Source organism: Cyprinodon variegatus, unplaced genomic scaffold (assembly GCF_000732505.1).
Source record: "Cyprinodon variegatus isolate N-32 unplaced genomic scaffold, C_variegatus-1.0 Scaffold306, whole genome shotgun sequence".
Classification (NCBI taxonomy): domain Eukaryota; kingdom Metazoa; phylum Chordata; class Actinopteri; order Cyprinodontiformes; family Cyprinodontidae; genus Cyprinodon; species Cyprinodon variegatus.
This window is the reverse complement of record NW_015150759.1, coordinates 487,791-508,134: the sequence shown is the minus strand read 5'-3', so window position 1 is coordinate 508,134 and position 20,344 is coordinate 487,791. Positions and strand designations below refer to the sequence as shown.

Here is a 20,344-nt window from a genome sequence, read left to right as displayed (position 1 = left end):
ATAGGTTCTCATATATATCTTGGGGCCCATCAAGATGTTTGTGGTTTTTATGTCCAGTTGTTTTATTTATATTTTGAGTTAAATAAATATCTTAATTGTGTTATTCTTACCCAATTTTTGTTCTTGCACTGAAAATAATGACTTTTACATAGGCAAGTACTTGTAGTGCTTTCATTGCTTTCATTAACTTTGCTTGACCAATCTGTCCTTAGGAAGGTTCACCACTGAGCTATGTTTTTTTTTTTTTTGTGTAAAGTTTTTGTCACTTTATTTATATTGGTTCTAGATTCAGTCATTCTGTAAATAATCAGATAGGTTCAACATTTGTAGTCAAATGGAACCAAGTTTTTAAATGATAAAGGTGTATAGTGACTATTAGTTTATAATTTAACAGGGGGGGGGGAATACCTTTCCACACCCGATCAGGTTGTCTTGGATACCTGATAAATTATTTCTTTCAAAAATGCTTTGTTGTATTTACTTTGGTGAATTCATTGCAGCTTGCCATTAAGCAAAGCTTATTCAAAATGTTTCTCAACTTGTAACTGTGACAAAAGCTACGTTCACACTGCAGGCCTCGATGCTCAATTTTTTTTTTTTTGTGAAATCTGATTTTTTTGCGTTGCCATTTACATTTCCAAATATATGCGACTTGTATGAGATCTGTTGTGTAAACTGCATTCACACAGCTTAAGTGTCCCCCGTGCGCAGTAGAGGAAGCAATGACATCACAAGCCAGCGTGCTTCGTGTTTACGGGAGTAAACATGAATGTAGTGCTGGAGCGCATCTAGCGATCTTTCCAAACCTTAATTTTTCAAGATAGTTAAAAAAAAATACTGCTCTCTGCATCATTGTCTACCATGATGTTTTTGTTTTTCTTGCCGCTTCTGTGTAGCAACAAGCAGAATAGTGACCTATGTCGGTTACCAGTGGCGTTCTGGTCAGATGAATGCGACCTGACCGTTCAGACACAGGTTGCATTTGAAAAGATCAGATTCGTATCGAATTTAGGACTAGGGCTGGGTATTCTCGCCAAAGTCCTGAATCGATTCCATTTTGATTAATACAGTTCTAAATCAATTAATATTGATTCGATCTGTTTTTACAATAATGAAAGTGGTTCAACTGTGTGTCAGAATACTCATGGATTTTATTTTTTCCTGTCACATTAAACACAAAATGCAAACTTGTAAATCAGACAGTTTAAGCTTGAGAAGTGAACAAGTGCATTATCTTCACTGCACAAACCATATTTGCAGCGTCTGTAACAACTACAGGGTGTTTGCTGGTCAGCCCCCATATGTTAATGTCTTCAGCCAACCTAATGTGTATATTTGCAGCTGTCTGGCTTGAAGTAATCTTGAGTGCATCTTTCCTGCTCACGTTACGCGCGTCACTATAAAAATAATCAATCTCATTCCCTAGACATCGATTCTGCAAAAATGTAAAGTAATCGATTCAAAATCGATTAAATAGATTTTTTTTACCTAGCCCTATTCAGGACCATATAGTCAAGTGGCCTAGGTCGGATTGGAAAAAATTGGATCTGTGTTGTTCAGACAACCATGAAAAGTTCAGATCCAGGTCGCATTTGGGCCAAAAAAATCGGATTTAGGTCACTTCAGGCTGCGGTGTGAACGTAGCCAAAGTTATGTTTTTAATGTCATTACCAAACCCCAGTCCAACTAAAAGTAGCCTTCAGCATATATCAGTGTGTAAGGACAACTCATATTTTTTGCGTGTTTTGCTAATTGCTAACCATTATACAACAGTTTTGTGGTAGTTTTGGTAAAGGAAAACATAATACCACCGGTGGTACTAGTACCCGTGTCTAGAAATGTAGGACTTATCCATTTTTAGTTTAGCAAAGTTTTAGGGAGTGAGGGACACATTGAGAGGAAGCTGAACAGGAATTGTTGCCATGGACACGAGCAGCGGAAGAATCTGGAGTGAGGAGGGATAGATTTGAGGGCAGCTGGATCAGATCTTTGAATCCCCTTACAACTTCTCCACTCCTCCCCACCCCAGAGAGGTCGGACATTGTTGAGAGTTTCTTTTATTCCCTCCCCTGCATCACATCAGTGTTTTCCCATCATCTCTCTAATCAGGACTGATATTGCGGAATGTGAGGCTGTGGCTTCCTGCCCTGCTGCCCTGGCTGCACAGCTCCCGTCCCTCTTCCTGGGATGAATAAGACTCTTGGCACATGTTAGAGATCAGTGTTAGAACAGACCCTGCAGGCAAGAAGGGCCGTCTTGTGCATTCCTGCTATCCATCAGAATTACCTTTTCGTCTGAGTTAATGTTCCCCCCCATGGGCTGAAAGGCCTGTGAAATCAGCTGGAAGGGCCCAGAGAGTTCAGACAATAGCAGAGGGTGGTTAGTTACATGCACTTTGCGAAAGGTCTTGAGGTGGCCTTGTAAGGCTGTGATACTCAGAGATCTGTTTCCAGTGTCCGAGGGTGCTATTGAGTTTCCTCCCTGTGGTTAATCCCTCTGTTCAGGACCTTGGGAAACAACCATGCCTCCTCTACCCTCCTGCAGTTCCCCCTCACAGATTCCCAGGAAAAACAAGACGGTTTTGAACAATCACCAATTAAGATGGGCTTTTACATACTGTACCATTCAGTCTCTACTTTCTATCCCCTCCGTCTCAATCTTTCTGCCCCCTCCCTTTCTCTGTTCTCCCAGCTCTCTTGCTTGTCTTCTCGGCCAACATGCCTTAGGGTGGAATTAGCGCTGTCTCCCAGGTCCCAGCCCTGAAACTTGGGGAGTGTCGGGCATTGGTTGAACAGAAGCGTTGTTGGGAGGCGGGGTGGGTGTGTGTATCCTCTGTAAACAGGGCTTTGTGGGATGTGACTGTCTGATCCCCGAGGGCCTCTCTTTTCATTTCTCTGAGGGTCGAATCCCACTCCACAGCAGTGGATGTCAGGACTTTGGCGTCAGCGGCCTCTGGGACCATCTTGGCCCCTTTGTCACCCTGCACCTCCAGGGCTTCTGATGCTCTGTCCGTCAGTGATACTGACAGATGTGCCTCAGGAGGAAAACTGAACACATGACAGTTATAATCTCATTGTCACAAAGTATATATCAGGTAATTGAGGGCTTTGATATACCTTGACTTATGATTTTATTTCAAAGAATCCAAGATTTCTTGTCATTTTTAAAATTGTTAGAAATGTTTGTTTTTTTTCATTATTTTGTTGTTTGAAAGTTTGTTCTGGACCTTTACTTTTTAGTCATTTTCAGTTTAGTATCTCAAAAACAGATGATATGTCAACATACATGAGAAGTCAAGAATTCTCTTGACCAGTACTCAAACTTTTATAATGATCTCCTGGGCCAGTTCTCTAGGCCATCCTGTAATGATGGGCATTTTAAAGCAGCCACAAAAATGTTTTTCTCGGAATGATTCCTTGTGAGACAGAAAATAAGACATGGACGAAGAATAGGGTTTCATGAAGCATTTTATGTGGACTCAAAGGTCACATATTTCCACATTCCAAGTAGGAAAATTATACCAAAATTTTAAGTGAATGGACCAAATGATCCGTTGCCCCCATCCTGAAATCCATTATGGCTGCCGCAACTCATAGTTTGAACTGTAGTAAATATGTATTGCGAATAGCTGTTGGCCTTGTCACTGAGCACATCAGTAAGTAAAGCTGCAATTTACAGAACTAGATTCTCTGTGTACTCCCATTGGTACACAGTTTGAAGGAGGTACTTTTTTTTTTACACAAGAGCAGCTTTATAATTTCTTTTAAAAGAAAATAGTTCAGTTAAATCAATTAAAGGGTAATTATTCTAAAGACAACAGTTAAGGTACTTAGCCTAACATGGTTCCTTCCTCTCTACTTGTCTGCTGCCCTTATTTTAGCACAAGCCAATTAGCATTGGACTGAAAATAAGTAAAAATAAAAAACAAAGTAAAAACATTGAAAGATTGTTTTGAGGTTTTAGTAAAATCCCATCCCTATTGTTGCAAATATGCAACAAACTATTTGTGTTATGCAAACGAGTAAGATTGTCCGGCATTTTCCTAATGCCAGTTATTATACATCCCTAATGGTGCACTATATAGTTGACCAATATAACTTTTGTCAGAAATTTGCAATATACCTAATTTTTTATTGTTTTTGTGCAATTGTCAAAGTAACAAGATCAGTTTGACAAAACAACTTTTTCTTTTTTGCGTTTTTTAATGTGTTTACATAAATTCAGGTGTCAAGGGATTAATCCACATTCCAAGTCTTGCAAAAGATAAGAAAGGATGCTCCCTCCCCTCCTGTCCCACTCTTAAAGTATCAGGCTCTAATCAGACAGAGTTAGGTCCAACCAGAGGCTCCATGTCTCCACTCTTTAGTTTGTTCCATGGCCCCGGGAAGGCTTGGCAGATTCACCTAGAGAGATCATAGGAGTTCATAATGGTGTCTTCCATTGGGGGAGGCCCTTTCCATGTCTGTGGGCTGAGCTGTGGCCTTGGCAGACGTGAACACCATTATCTGTAAGCCTCTTCCATAGAGTCGAATAAAACGAGAGGAGTCGGGGCACGGCTGTGAATGTTTCACCTCTCTATACCCCCATCTCCTTTTTCCCTCGGCCCCCCCATTGCCTCCCATCACTCAGTTTTGAATTATCTGCCATCTCTTTCAGTTTTGTGTGTCTGTCTCTTTGTGTGAGTCTGTTGTTGGCCCTCTCTGTGGAAAGGAGGAATGTGTGCTCTGCAGTTCCTCCTTTAGTGAGATGTGGGGCGAGTGCAGACAGGTTTGGGGTATAGCATGTGAATCAGCTTCTGCACACGGGTCAGATTAGACCATCGTACCAGAAAAGACTCGCTCTGTCTCTTCCACCCCACTGATCTCCTTCCTCTGACGTCTCTGTTTAAGTTCTCCTTGTTATAGGATACTCTTTATTCAATCAGATTTTTTTATTTAGGACCCTTGCACCCGTTGCCAGCGCAGTCCGTATTGGTGTCGGTTATCAAATTTAAGAGCTTTCTACTGTTTTTCTTTCATTCATCTGTGCAGTGTTGTGAGGCAAAGAGGCCGTCCCCCTGCTCCAGTCAGCAGCACCAAGTTGTGACCTGTTCCTTCTCTGCCCTCCAGCTCTTTGATGCTTCACCGCATTGCTTTTGTCCCTGTTTACCCAATATGACAGGGATATGGGCCTTCCCCACATACTGGGTGCAAATGGGGTTTTAAGTAGTTCCTGTGGTTAAAAAAAAAAAAAGTGCAGGTGGACCCACCTCAGAACTCGGATCCCTTTCCCTTCCCTGAGGGGATCCAAGGCATTGTGTTTATTTAGCTTGTGTCATCCCTAGGGATCCCGCTTGCTCTGTGTTCCTGTGTTTTGAGTTTTGGATGACTTCCTAGATGAGCTGGTAAAGGTGCTGTATCTCAGTAATGTTTTTCCATCAATCAAAACCTTTAGGATTGTTTTCAAACTTTCAAACAAGTTGTCAGTTGAACATCTCCAAAATGTACACAAATTAACCCCCCATGCCTAGCATATTGAACATTTTGTGCTTGAACTCACTGACACCAACTTCAGTTTTACTTTTTCTATTAATGCAATATCAATGTATGCAATTTTAACATTGTTACCAGAATAATCAGACTGCTATAAAGCTTAGCCGACTATTTCAGAGTCAGGAGTTCAGGTGCTTTATGGCTGTAGTTTATTCGGTGACATTTGTTGTTTAAGGCATCAAAAACTTTTTACAGTGTGGTGGTCCATGTCTAACAAAAGGAGAAATTAAGATATATTCGGTCCTGTGTCAACGTTTCAATAAAACCTTGTCAAATGGAAATTGTGAATTTATTATTTTAGCTGAAAAACCCAGGGCAGAAGAAAGCAGCTTCTATACTTCTGTTACAGTCACAGTTAAAATGACTACTAATTGTTTGTTTTTTTGTTTGTTTGTTTTTGAAGGTTTCCACAAAAAAAAAAAACTTTGTAAAGTGATATTCTTTTTTTAATTTTTTTTTTTTTTTTTAGGACTAGTTAAGAAGGGATATCTCAGTCCGACATCAACATCAGTCCTGTATCAGGCAAAAAAACTATTATTAGATTATGTTGCTCTGCACCTAAAATCTTCTTTATTGGCAACGCTTTGCTTCTGTCTAAAGTTTATTCAGCCAACTGGTTAGTAAATGGGTCAGTTGTTGTCATGCCAATTGCTCTTGACTATTCTTCTCTGTTCAAGTAATATTGTTTGATTAAACCTTTTCTAACATTCAACACAAAAAAAATATCAAAACTAGATGTGATGTGCTCTTATATTGCAACTGGTCAATATCGGTATTGGTCAGTTCAAAAGTGCAATATTGGCATTGTATTGTAAATAAAAAGTTGTAGGAGGTCTTGCCTATTGTTGAAAATAGATGATAGCGTTTGGTGTTAAGACAAGAAAGAAAATGTGTCTTTTCAAACAGCCAGTTGAACGTAGCAGATGGCTGATTACACAGAGTCAGGTTCTGGTCATATTGGGGGTTTCTAGCTTTAGAAGTAGAGTTTTCCTTTCCACTGTTGCTACATGCATGCTCAGTATTGGGGATTGGCCGTCCACTGTTACAGAGTTTGCATCCACAGGGAGTAAATGCCACAAGCCAGTGAATCTGCAGGGTTTCTCTTAGATGGACATTTTTTTAACCAATGTTTGGATTAAATTCACTTTTTTTTTTAAAGACTAGTTGGGTCTGAATAAACTGAATTTAAGAAAAGAGTCGAGACTGGTTTGAAATATTACTTAGCTGTTGCTTGGATTCCTTTTATCTAAAAGCTACATTATTTTTTTTCGTCTTCCCAAGTGGAAGCAGGAGCTGCCTTTGGATGCAGCTACTGTTGCCTCAACAGAGACTTGGCTCTGCGATTAAGGATATGCTCATGGTGTCTGTCTCCACCGAGCAGGAGGCCTCATGGTGGCGGATGTCACAGGAAAAGCCAAACAGATAAGAACCAGGAATGATGCCCCTTTGTTTCCTCGTCGCGGCAGATCAATGGGCCAGATAAGGCAGCTGTGTGTGTTTACACAAGGGCATTCATGGCCCAACGGATGTACGAGCTGAGATGAGAATGAAAATAAGAGAGAGAGAAAGCGAGGTGAATTCAGAATCATATCTGGTGTCTCATTGCACCTTGTGCCAATATGCCTATGCTTTGCTTTGCATTGTTATAGCACTGTTGTTATTATTGTAATTATATATCATTATTCCGGTAGAGGAAGAGAGATAGTTTCCAATGCTGACATAGGGGCAGTGCAAGGGGCTTGTTGCAACCTGTGAAATGGAGAAATGCCAACCTGTGTGATGTGGGTTGATGTGCCTGACTAAGCACGCTCATATTTAAACCTGAGCTTTAAATGCAAAGAGCATACATCCTGAGGTCTAATCCCAAACCCTGAAATCAAATTCCCAGATTCTTAGTCAGTGATGAAAGGTCTTATTATATATACGTTGGCATGCATCTCTACTTTGACCAGCTTTTTGCTATTCCTGTTTAAAGATCAGGATAAATCCGATTTTTTAACAATTAGATATTTTGTAAAGCTTTTGCATCATATTACTGATTTTGACACATGAATCGTATAATAGAAATAACACTAGAATATAAAAAAAAACACACAGAAGTGTAATTTTTTAACCCTCCTGAACGAAGCTGTCATAGTTTTTGTTTTGTTGTTTTTTTTTATTTTGGAAAACAGGACGCCACTCCGTAAAAGAGCTGTGATGATGAAATGATCTTTTATTATTCTAAACCATGAAAAAAGGTTGTGGAGTAGACATTTTAACAGCTTTACCTTTTTATTGTTAGCACACTTAGCATTGCTAGCAAACCTGTTGCCTGTAAGGCTGCGGCCTGAGGACCATTTATGCCCCTTTGAGATGATTTACTATTTCAAAATTAGAAGTAGTATAAATTAGCTTTGCCAACTTGGTCTGAAAGAAAAAAGTGAGTAAAAAAAAGTTCTTGCGTCAGTAAAAATTAAAGGTTGAAATGTTTTTTAATTGACAGTAAATATGACGAGAAACATCCTTCAACTTTTCCTGGAAACAAGACTCAAGAGTCCAAATTTATTAAATAAACATAAATATAAACCAATTATTTTGGGCCCAAAGTTCTGTTTTGGACCCCTTTGCAAAAGATTTGGACCCTCCCACCCACCTGCTATAAGGGCTCTGCTCTCAGATAGGTAGTACACTGTGTTCAACTACAAAAGACATTGAATGCTCAACAGCAATAAAAAATAGGACTCCCTTTGTAGTCCCTTCAACCTTCCTGTTATCGGCTGAAAGTCTTGCTCTCTCTGTCTGTCTCAGCCTCATTGCTCCACAGACCTCTGGACAACATATTGTTTCTCCTTATGGCTCCTTATTTCTGGCATGTGGAACAAAACTGGGGTCTTTCTTATACCAACATAAATGTAAACGTAAAGATTTACTGAAGAACTCATTCTGGTTATTGAGGCTGTCTTCATTCCTATTACATAAAAGATGCATATTTTCCTTGGCTTCGGGGAAATGCTTACAAAAGATTGTGGGTTAACAGTAAGAAAAAAGAAAGTCTTGCAAAATTTGGTTTAACTGATACTATATCTTAACAGTTTTGTTTTTAATCTGACCGGCTGGTCACAGGACAAAATAGATCATACTGATTGGCAGATTTTAGTTACCAACCCATTTATTGGCGCTTCTCTCATCTTTTGGGTTGAAAAAAAAAGGCGGGTTTGTGATTGAAACAGTAAGAAGTGGGGTGACCCGGGCCACCATACACCCGCTGGTTCATCCTCTTTCTCTGCTCTTCCTTGACCCCCGACCTCAGAGTGAGAAGGGGGCGTGAGCCAGGAGCTGGAAGAGTTTATTATTTCCTGCCTCTTCTCTGCTCCTCCTCCCCGCCAGAGCCCAATATAGAGACCAAAACTAAATCGGGGTGCAGCAGTAAGGAGTTTTATCCCCAAATCACTGGATGAACCCAGCTAAGCCAGAGTTTTAACATCTGGACTCATTAATATATTTCAACTGTGCAGGCTGGATAAAAAGTTGGACATGTTGGCCCTGATGTCTACAAGAATTTATAGTTTACAGTTCTAAGGCTTTTTTAAGTCCTTCAAGGACAATATAGGCATGTTTATGATGAAATATTGACTTTGGCACTATGGAGTAATCATACTTTAGAGAAAATATTGGTTGTTTTCTTCCAAACATTAAGAAAGAGACTTGCATTCACTCCAATGCTACCTCTCCTCTGCCTTTTCATGACATCACTCCTGGCGTCCAGGCTGTTTTTAAGGAAGGTTGAACAGAATCGAAGCTCGTTGCCAAAAAACGTTTCCTTATTTAGTGAAACTATGTATATTAGGTGCTAAACAAGCCTTTTTGTCTCAAGTATGAGCAGAAATGATCGCATGCTGCCTATCTTCACCATTTGCTGATCAAGCAAAGCTTAATTCTTGTTTACTGGGCAGGTGCAGTGCGGTCAAACAGGTGCATCCTGGAAGAGACGGGATAACAGTCTCCTATGCAGTGTGGTGATGACCAGTGCAGGTAGTGGCTGCTTAGAGAGCGGTATTAATGAGGATTACTTGGATATGCATGACTCAAGAGAAATACCAGTTTGGACATAATCTTGATGAAGAAATCACATTTAGTTAAAAGCTCAAAAAATAAGTTTGCATGATAAAGACACTTTATCACAAATAAGAACGAATAATTTTTAGTATGTTGCATTTGCTGCATGCAGAAAGAAAAGTGCAGGAAGTATAAATGTTGGATAACTGGTTTTCCTCAGCCCCTCTATCATACGCCTGCCAACTTATTACAATATATTTTGTTGCAAATGGATGTTGGCTGAGTTCTGTTAGTCGTAGGGAGCTGAAAATGAGCTCCTACTTTCTTTGCGGCAGACTTGAGAGGAGGCTAAGCAAACTGACCTATTTGATTGTCAGGTATTTAAAAGAGCTTCTTAACTGGAAGAATAAGGGTTAGAAACCTGTTCACCTTCTGCCATCCCACCCAAGCGCCTTGCTTTTTTTCACTTGACCCGCCCTTCAGCCTCAGTTGGCCCTTCCGTTAATGTCTGCGGGCCACCGAAGCACGAGTGTGAATATCCCAGCTGGACGGCCATTGTCTGTGCAGCCTCGGGCTCTAGGGCTGGTTAGCAACCAGGAACATGGGATCAAAGCTGCCTCTGGATTACTTTCAGAAGGAGGAACTGCATTGACATGTGGTGGGGGGGGTTTGGAAAAATTGGAGGGAGGCTCCTAATTTTGAGTCCTCCTCTCCTCCATCACCTTTAGATTTTCTCTTGCATCGCTGAGCCTGGCTGTGATGAAGCTATGAAAAAGAAAGGCAATGTCATAGCGGGAGGATATTGGAAGTGAGATGACTTTTTTTTGTATTCATGGTCCACTAGTAGGAGATCCCAGTAGGCCTCTGTAAGGGCGCTATAATAAAGATGATGAGAGGAGGAGAGCAGGCATTGTAGTGCAGGATCAATTTGAAGAAAAAAAATGTCATCATAGTCCAGCTGTAATAAACATCTTAATTTTTTCTGATATTTTTTTTTGTATTTTTGGTGCGTTTGTAGATGCTGTGATGCTCATCAGTTTCCCTGTGTTCTCTGTGTGTGTTTTAGGTTTTCTGAGCGGGCGAGAGCAAGCGCTCCAGGCAACACGGCCTGCTGGCTGGGGTGAAAGGCCGCCATGGACAGTGGCCTCAGGGTCTTCCTTTCCACTCTGCTGTGTCTCAGCCAGTCGTTGATTATCAGCTGCTCATGTAAGTTCCTCACCAGCAAACACCATTTTCAGTAAATGCACCACTTCATGCTTTTGGATTAAATTTCAGACTGGTGCTCAGCAGGACAATGAAAATTAGAACTGAGAACTGTTTTGCACGAATCAGAAATGAAGTATGTAGAAATAGAAAATAAGAACAGCAGAAATAATGGATTAATGCCTCTTGTATTTTTGCCAGACTTTCAAAATCTGTTTTCTAATTCAATAACTGAATGAAAATAACAATAAAAATGTTTTATTCATTAATAATGTAAGCAGGTTGCTGAGCATGTTGCTTTAGTTTCTGCAAATCTAAATCCTCCAAATTCCTTCACTTTATTAAAGCCATCTAAAAATTATATTAATCAAAGAAACTGTTTTTCTAATATGAACTACGTTGGAGCAGTTTAGTTTTTTATAATATCTATTCCAACCCTCATCAATAATAGTACACCGAGAACTATGAAGCAAACCACTCCCTACAATCAAAGTTTGGATTTGTTTTTGTTTTTGTTTTTGTTTGTTTATTTTAATCAAGAGCTTATAATTAAAAATGTTAACGAAATGAATCATGATGTTTTGTAGGACTCAAATTTAGTGACAGATCTGGGATTATATTATTATCTTTTAAAGAATTCTCTTTAAATTATTGAACAATACTAAATGTCAGGCTTATGGGGACCGAACCCTGATGTTTTTTCTTGGTGCCTTCTGTGTTGCATATAACTGCTCAAACTTTGAAACTAAGGCAGGAATGTTGCAAAGAACTCATGGAGAAATTAATAAAAGGTATACATTTATTCTGCTTTCTGTTTAATCCCAGCTCTGCTTCTCAAAATCCAACAACTGAATTTCAGTTCAGGATTCAGTTACTGAACAAATAGAGATAATATTGTATTTTCAAGTGTACACTGGTAGTGTTGGGGGAAAAAAAGACAAAAAATCTCATTTGCACTTTTCTGTCAGAAGCACAATGATCAGCAGAGATGCTGTCCTCTATTAAAAACCCAAATGTCTGTTTTAGTAACATGTTATTTGTCTCCATTTTTAAGACCAACCGCGTATTTAGCTCAGTCTTCGCTCAGTCTAAACTTTCTACTATAGATGATCCATTCCTGACATCTGTGGATTTTTCATTCCATGATAGTACTGCCTTTCATTTACTAAGAAATCAGTGCATCTCTAAACCCTATGGGTTAATAATGACCCAATCATTTTAAAGCTTATTGAACTGTTCACCTTCTCCAAATAATTTCTATGTGTGTAGGAGTCTGTGTTACTTAGTGTATCATTTTGTGTCATAATCTAATGCACCGAGCAACCATTCATAACTCTGGACCTTTTGCCTTGTTCTCTCCCCAGCTCAGCATCCCTCTTTTCGCTCTGAGCCAACCTCTGTGGTCCAGAGTCCAGGTTCTGTGGTCCGTCTGCAGTGTTTAGTAAATCCCCCATCAGCAGCTGTTTCGTGGCGCTTTAGGGGCCTGCCCCTGGATCAGGACACCCTGCCCGGCGTGGAACTCGCCCTGGGTTTCCTCACCATCTCCAGCCTTACACCCAACCATGCTGGCATCTATCAGTGTGTGGCACGCTCAGGACGCGGGCCGGCGGTCGCTAGCCGCCTTGCCCGCGTGGCTTTAGCAGGTAAGGATACAGCGGATGACCCCTCTGTGCACACTTCACTTCAAAGAGTGGTGAAGAAATGGTGGAAGTGGCCTTGAGAAAAGGAAGTCCACTTTAGCGAGTGTTAAAAAAGTAGAAAGGATATCAATCCTCGGCTGCCTGCTGCTGAGTGGCAGAGGGGAAGGAAGCAGTTGGAGTTTTTACTCGGGCAGCCTTCCAGATGCCTCTTACTGCTATCCTTAATGAGCCTTGGGCTTTCCTGTGTGGAAGCGTGTTATGTTCCTGCTGGGATGCTGCTTCTCTTGGCCTCCACGTAAAGTGCTTGACCCTGATCTGAAGCTGTATCAAGCATGAATTGAACCCCTCTCTACAACAATAAACAAACCCAGCGATCCAACACAAACAGTTCAGCTCAAGTAGTGCCGATCATACTCGCTCTCAGCGGCGCTCTGTATTCCTCACAGTAAGTGAATGCTTTTGTTTTTCTCTTCATGCAGAGATATCTGAATATGAAGCTGGGCAGCGGCGGTTGTTATCAGCGCAGGAAGGCAGTACGGTTGTTATTGAATGTCCTCTGCCACGCAGCACTCCTCCTGCTCGACCGAAACTGAGAGTCAGAGGCAGCTGGATCGAAGAGTCGAGAGGTTTGTTACAACAAAATAAACTTCCTCAGGAGTTATTTAGTCGGTTTCATACTGCTAAGAAAGATCCCTATGAATAACTATGCAGAGATATACACCTCAATCTAAAACCCTATTGGCAACCATTAGAGTTATAATACACACATTATTTTCACAATTACATTCAACTATAATTTATAGTAAAGGTTTACAAACATCCTATAATGGTACGGTTGAAGAGAAACAATTAATATTCAGTTCATGATTGCTTAAATTGATTCTTATTTGGATCAGAGATCATATCAAATCCACCAAATGTATCCAACTAGAATAAGTTCTATCGTTACTTTAAGCTACAGGGTAATTCAGTCCATCATTTATTGGCACTCCGTAACAAGGTATGTATGGAAGGAAGTCCAGATGATTGCATTAAGTCATTGACTTTGCACCAGTAATGACAGCTTTCTAAGCATTTGGAAACAGTGGGAAGGAACCTTCCTATGTTAATAAGAAAATACAATCAGCAGATCATCAGTAGGAAGCAGACAGAGATGAGTCACAGAAAAAGAAACATAAACATCAGAGAAGCAGTAGTTTATGTGGGAGAGAAAAGAAATAATGGTACATTCAGGAAGGGATAGCACACCAGACTCCAGTCGTCTCATCAAGTGAGTCCAATCTGAACATGATGACTTGATGAAATGACACTTTGACACCCCTGTTCTAAGGAAAGAAAAGTAATGATAATGAAATTTATGATCAGCAGATAACACTTAATTCTGGAAAAATGTCCGAGCTAAAGACAAACTCTAAGCAAGGGGTACTTTCTATGGGAAATAAACCCAGGACACTGCACAAAGTTAGGGCAGCAACAGAACTGTCAGTGATTTTATCCAGAGGAGATGCACCTTTCATTGCTTTCTAACGAAGCGCAGAATCATTCGTTTCAAAACATTAAGAGATCTTAAATTGATTTGAAAGCGTTTTGTGTAACTATACTGTGGCTGAATTAGCTGTTTTTGTTTTACAGATAACTATTTAATACTTCCATCTGGAAACCTGCAGATTATCTCGGTGTCAGCCCAACAGCAGGGCATGTATAAATGTGGCGCAGTGAACCCTGTTACTGGTGAAGCTGTTGTTCAGTCTCATGGTGTCAAACTGTTCGTGAAACGTGAGTAAAACAAATCGAGGTGCAGAGTTCTGTAATTTATTCACTTCCTGTTTCTGTCTACTAAAATGGTGCATTCCATGCCTTATTCCAGGACCCTCTTCAACCCCCCCAGTTCAGATAGTTTATCCCACCGCTCCGATGACGCTTTCGATGCAGCATTTGCAGCCGCTGACGTTGGAGTGCGTCATTTCTGGGAGTTCTGTACCAGCAGCCCGGTGGTTTAAGAACGGCAAGGAGGTGACATTTGGGCCTTCGCACCAGAGACAACACAATAACCTGGCTTTTGTTCGGCTGTCGAGGAGCGATGAGGGAAGGTACTGCTGCGGGGTTGAGACCGAGAGAGGAACTGTGTTCAGCCCTAATTACACTGTAAATGTTCTTGGTAAGGAAAAAAAAAACTTAATTTGAAGATTTCTTACTGCAGGTGATGATTTTTAAGGTGTTAAAATTTCTCCAAATTCAGAGCCCGCCTCTATTGCTGAGGCCCTGGGCGACCAGCGCATCCCCATCGGCTCCTCTGCTCGCTTCATCTGCGCAGGGAGAGGAAACCCCTCCCCAAACGTCACCTGGCTGTTCAACGCCGAGCCAATCGCTCCGTCACATCGCCTCCAAATCTCTGGATCCTCGCTGTTGGTTACAGATGTGACGCCGCAGGATGAAGGGGCGTACCAGTGTGTGCTGGACAATGGGATTGGCTCTGCACAGTCACATGGTTTCCTCAGCGTACAGTCAGGTATGAATCCTTCAAGTGATCTTAAAATCAGTGTTTGAAAAACAGAAAAGATGAAAATGCATAGACCAGTGTAACCTGGTAGTTTTACCACCCTGGGTGATACAAACCTCTGCTGTCCAATGTCAGGTCTTTGCTTTTCCTCTCCATAATTCTTACATGAATTTTGAACAAAGTTAATCTGCTTTATGTGTTTATTTAAGGCTGGGCACCTCTTGCACTTTTGTTTCTTAAAAAGCTGAATGTCTGGTACAAGATATGAACTAAAAAGTACAAAAAAAAGGAAGCAGCTAGAATTGAGAAAAAAATATAAATGACCTTCAGACGGCTGGAGACCAGCCTTCAAAGGTTACAAGGAAGTCTGACTTATTGCAAATGAAGCATTTCAAACTGTTTATACTTAAAGTACATTTAAATAAAAACATAAAAATGATTTTTGACAATAAATGTTTTTTTAAAAAAGGCCTCATCAGAAAGTCTGAAGAATGTTTATTTTAATTAGTGAATCAGAGTTTTCCATTATAAAGTGTCAGAAATCAAAAAGACCCTCATTGTTTCCCAGGAGGAATAAATGAAGATGTTATCTGATCAACAGGTTGGACTAATGGGATTAAGGGATTAATTATGGATTAATGTAGCATTAGTTTAAAATGGAGCTGCTCCTTGCATGTATAAGGAGGGGCTATATGACAGCTGTTGGTTTTGTGATCACTAAAGACATTAAGAAGATTCCAGAAATGCAGCATCGCTGTAAGTTTGTTTTGGTCGAGGTTGAGGCTCTTTACCAGATGGGTTCTCTGTTGGTCTGGACATACTGTATCTGCAGAGCGTCCCAGCTCTGTTAGTGTGACTGTGTGTGTCTGTCAGCGAGGGGGAGGGGCTAGGCCAAGGCCAAGGCCGCCCTCCTCCTGAGCCTTGAACTGAGCGTGAGAGTGAGCTTTGTGCGCACCGTCGGGGATAAGCTCCGGACGCTGGAATGTAAGGAGTAGTCGTAGAGGGTTATGACGAGGACCAGACCACCCAGCTGTCAACATCGTACACAACTGCCTCTTATTTATTAACACATCACAACCCTCCTCCTCCTCCTCCTATCCTCTTCCTCTCCCCTGAATGCTCAGCCCTACTCCTTAGCTATCTGCAGTGATTAATGCAGAGACACAAGGAGTTCAACTCAGACAGGATCAGACGGGGTCGCTGCTTCGCACCACAATACTTTGGGCTCAGCTTCTGCAGACCACCTTAATACACAAAGAACTGAGGCTGATAACTAGGAGCTGTGGTAAACACTCTGTGAGTGGTACCAGGTACGGAGCTTATCCAAGCCTTCATTTCAGGAGTAAACTGTTATTATAATGCTTCAAGAGAAATAATCAAAACAAATATTTTAATTCAAAATTTTGCATGAATGTTTTCCATCACCAAAAAAAAGACCTCCCTTAACACATAAAATGACAAATCTAGCTGCCCTTATTCTGCCAGGACTGTTGCATGGAGTTAATCTCAGTTTTTCCTGCGTAAGCGTTCGTCAAGTATTTTTATTGCAACCAGAGGCGACGTCACACGCGTGAAAGAATAATCACTGCAATGAAGGGTTGTACAGGATATTACGACCTCTGAGTTCACATTTTAAACATACCTTAGCATCAGATAGCGATTAGCGTTATTAGTTTAACTAACAGTACCTAACACTGCTAAATAAATAAGTACATTAAATGTTTACCTTCATTTTCAGCTCCTTCATTTTTCTTGAAAAACAGATTTAAATCATAAAAGGGATAAAATAGAACAGCTGTGCTGTTGTGAGCCTTCCTGTTATGTGCCAGAAGAGCTGCTCTCTCTCACAACGTGAATATACTTCTGATTAGAGAATGAACCATGCAGGTTTTTTTAAGGTGGATTCTAATTATTTTAAAATCAATCTAACCAATCCTTGAAATGTCCTGCAGATATTTTGGAGCCAATTTTTACGTCTATTGCTTTTTTGTCCTTATTAACATGATAAAAAATGATAAAATAGTAATAAATGTTTTAAAGGTCGTAATTAAAACAAGGAAGCATTTATTAACAAATTAAAGAAAAAACAATGAAATTGGAGGAAGAGGCACTTCATGTGATCTTGAGGCATGACTGCTGAACATAGGGAAACTCATGTAGGTATCAGCTGTTACAGATAATAAAAAGAAACACAAATAAAACTAAAGTATATGTCTCCGTATTAATGGAGGCGGAATTGTTTAATTGCTTTTAATAATTGGAGACCAACCAATTATTGTTAAAAACAAATTCATTATGATGCAGATAAACTACTCTATGTAATGATGATTGAACCTGAGGTTAGTATGATTGGGATTTTTGTTTTTACTTCCTTAACTTTACTTTGAGTGTTAACCTCTTGTAGCAACCATAACTACTAGATAAAGTACCTGTACTCGTATTTAATGCAACTACAGCTCCTAACCTGGTTTCATATTGGCTGTTTCAGCATAGTTACATTTGCATGTTTAGGTTTCCAACAAAAGAACTTGACTTTTTTTGTTAAAGCAATTAATGCCACGAAATATGGTAACATTTGGTATTTATTTTGCACATCTGTCATCTTAACATGTAGTAGAACAGTTGTCTGACTTCATTCCTTGATGTTAAATATAATACAGTATTTAAATAGGATTTCTCTTTTCTGATTTAAAGTAAATTTAAGTCCAACTGGCAGTTTAGCTAGTGTGAATACTGATGTGCTTGGACCGAACTGGGATTTTATTCTTTCAGCTTTCACAGGGATTTTCTTCTTCGAGTGGACCGATCACACCTTTCATGCTAATAAATACCAACACTTTTGACCCTCTAATCTGCAACTTTAAGATGAGCTTTTGCCCAAAACTTGCCTGAAGGAAATGACCAGTTCATTGCTCCAGGCATCCCCAAAGTCGGTCCTGGAGGGCCGCTGTCCTGCAGGCTTTAGAGGTTTGTCTGCTTTAGCACAGCTGATTATGATGCTTGCAGTTCAGCAAAAACCGGTTAATCAATGAAAATCAGCTTTGCTGGAGCAGGGAAACCGAGTCTAAACCCTGCATGACTGACAGCGGGCCGCGAGGAACGACTTTGGGGATGCCTGCATTACTCTATAAGACTTTGATTTAAGTATACTAAACAGAGAGGCGTCGCTGTAAAACACAATTTCCTTTAACATACATTCTTACATCTCTGACTCACCTCTGACTTCATTTTTAAACTTGTTTAAATTAAAGGATTTTTTAAACTCATTAGACCGGCTTCCACACCAAAGAGTTGTTCCTGCACCCTAGCTGTGCTTCGGTGTGTTCTGTGATTGGAAAAGGCTCATGTTTCTTTTCAGAATGGTCTGACTGTTGTCTGAGAATATCAAAACAGAAAGACATCTGACCACAGAATGGAAACAACGTCCCGAATTATAAAACAAAAAGTTACAGATCTTATTGTGAAAGAACAAAATACATTTAAACCGCAGCATAAAATGGAAACAACAAAGCTGAGCTTCGTACAAGGCCGTTTTGTTAAACAATAAGTTGACTTTAAAGCTCCTAAGGATCTAGAGAGAAACAGATGATTCCTGGGATGAAGGAGTGAAGCACAGATTTACATAACTGAGGCTCCTTGGTTCTATCTGTAATCCTCAGGGATTTATCATCACATTCACTTCCTTGTCTCCATCCTCCTTGCTGATAATGAGGAGCCTGTCTGGGCCTGACCGGCCTCTTTCTGTTGGATTGCCTAGGAGCAGCTGACCTGGTCCTGGTTTCAGCTCTGAGTGTTGCAGTAAATGAGGGAAGGAATCGGACAGAGGAGAGGCTGGATGTGGGGCTGCTGAGGTCTGATTCTTTCTGGTATTTTAATGGTCGGTGTGTGGAATGTGCTGCAGCTGGCCGCGGTCCGGGGAAAAGGTCTAGTATTACCAGCTTCAGGCCTGTTTGTTTTACAAAGTAGGTCGGTGTGAGCAGCAACAGCAGCTTGTTACAGGACCCTGAGCCATGAAATGCACCCCGTGCAGAAAACCTCTCTCTTCTTTGAGTTTGAACGATCAGCGCTGCCGTTGCCAGGCCTCGTATCAGCTGTTTGGAGACTCCCAGTTCATGCATTTTGCCTGGTTGGCATCAAGAATTCATTCCAAAAACAGAATAGGATTTAACTTCTGCAGAGTTTAAGGTTTCTTTTTCTCCATTTGGTGGATTAAAGAGCGGGTTCCACCTGTATGACCCTCTGATATTGCTTCTCCTCAGTGAGAGCTACACCGTTAAAGGTATAGTGGAGGATTTTTGCAATTTTTTGGAAGGACCCTTCCTCTGCACAAAAAATTTTAATGCACAGCCCTGTACCCGCTCCTGAGAGGGAATGCCTATTAAATGCGTGCGAGAGTGTGCACATGCCCATTTATCCTCGTGCTGCTCTGTTTAAATGTTGCTGTTTGCATCACTCATACAAGCTTACTTTCCGAAAGAAGATTTGCAATTTTTCCACTATGTCAGAGTCGCCACCGGTAACCAATGCAGAACATAAAGACATATCCAATAATACATATTTAGAATCAGTTTATACCAATTTAATGTCAGTTCTTTGCAGGCTCTATAAAAATGTTATTGTTCTACTGTATTTCAGATCTAATTTTCTCTTTTCTTTGAAAAGTCTCTTCAATTTCGATTTTTTATGTGAAAGTTTAATTAATCGTTTTTTACTTGTCTTTATTCTACTCACTGTTAAATGTCCAATTTTCTTAATTTTCCCTTCATCCATCTGGTTTGTCATTGATTCTGATTTATTTCCATCCCTGGAAAGAAAAGCAAATGTCCAGTATTTACTTTCATCACAATCAGTTGATTGCTTCTTACCTACAGTTTACTTTAACCGCTCTTTGTTTAGGTGAGATGTAAAATGTTTGCTCCTCTAGATTCAACATTTTCAGGGTTTTACCACGTATTGTTTTTGAGTCACCAAATACTAATTTTAAAATTTTTATTATTTTTTCTTGTAAATTAAATATCTACAAAATGCTGCTCATATTCATTCTTATCTATACCTTTGATCTATTCCTTTAAAGTTTATTTTTGGGAGAAGTGGCCTTTACTTTAACGTGAAATGGTGGCCCTAACCTTTAAGCAAAGGAAGAATTCAAAGCTTTTGTTTTGTTCTACAAAAAAAAAAGTGAAAAACTGCTTCTGAAATGTAAATGGATAAAATCCAAAAATTTAAAAGCTAATAATTGCTAAAGTGTTTATATATTTAAGGGTTTAATGTAGGGCTGCAACTAATGATTATTTGGTAAAGCTGTTGATTTGATGTTATTTTTTAATTGAATAGCAAAAGTTTCCTTAAAGAAGGTTTTTTATTAAATTGAACCAGGATAAATCTTAATCTTAAATGCAAAATGTTCACACATATATATATATATATATATA

General features: G+C 40.1%; 1 protein-coding gene across 5 annotated transcripts in view; it reads left to right on the top strand.

Annotated features, from left to right (window-relative positions):
- The window catches only part of cdon (cell adhesion associated, oncogene regulated), a 50,989-nt gene that overhangs the window by 11,152 nt on the left and 19,493 nt on the right, over window positions 1–20,344 (top strand). For 4 of the 5 annotated variants that reach the window (XM_015384191.1, XM_015384193.1, XM_015384189.1 and 1 more), the window contains exons 2-7: window positions 10,636–10,775; window positions 12,137–12,415; window positions 12,892–13,038; window positions 14,045–14,188; window positions 14,280–14,570; window positions 14,652–14,921. In XM_015384191.1, coding sequence (XP_015239677.1) covers window positions 10,703–10,775; window positions 12,137–12,415; window positions 12,892–13,038; window positions 14,045–14,188; window positions 14,280–14,570; window positions 14,652–14,921 — 1,204 coding nt within the window. In that variant the 5' untranslated portion in view covers window positions 10,636–10,702. Of the gene's footprint in view, window positions 1–9,466; window positions 9,546–10,635; window positions 10,776–12,136; window positions 12,416–12,891; window positions 13,039–14,044; window positions 14,189–14,279; window positions 14,571–14,651; window positions 14,922–20,344 lie in introns of all 5 variants that reach the window. The other variant, XM_015384190.1, reaches the window with a different exon arrangement.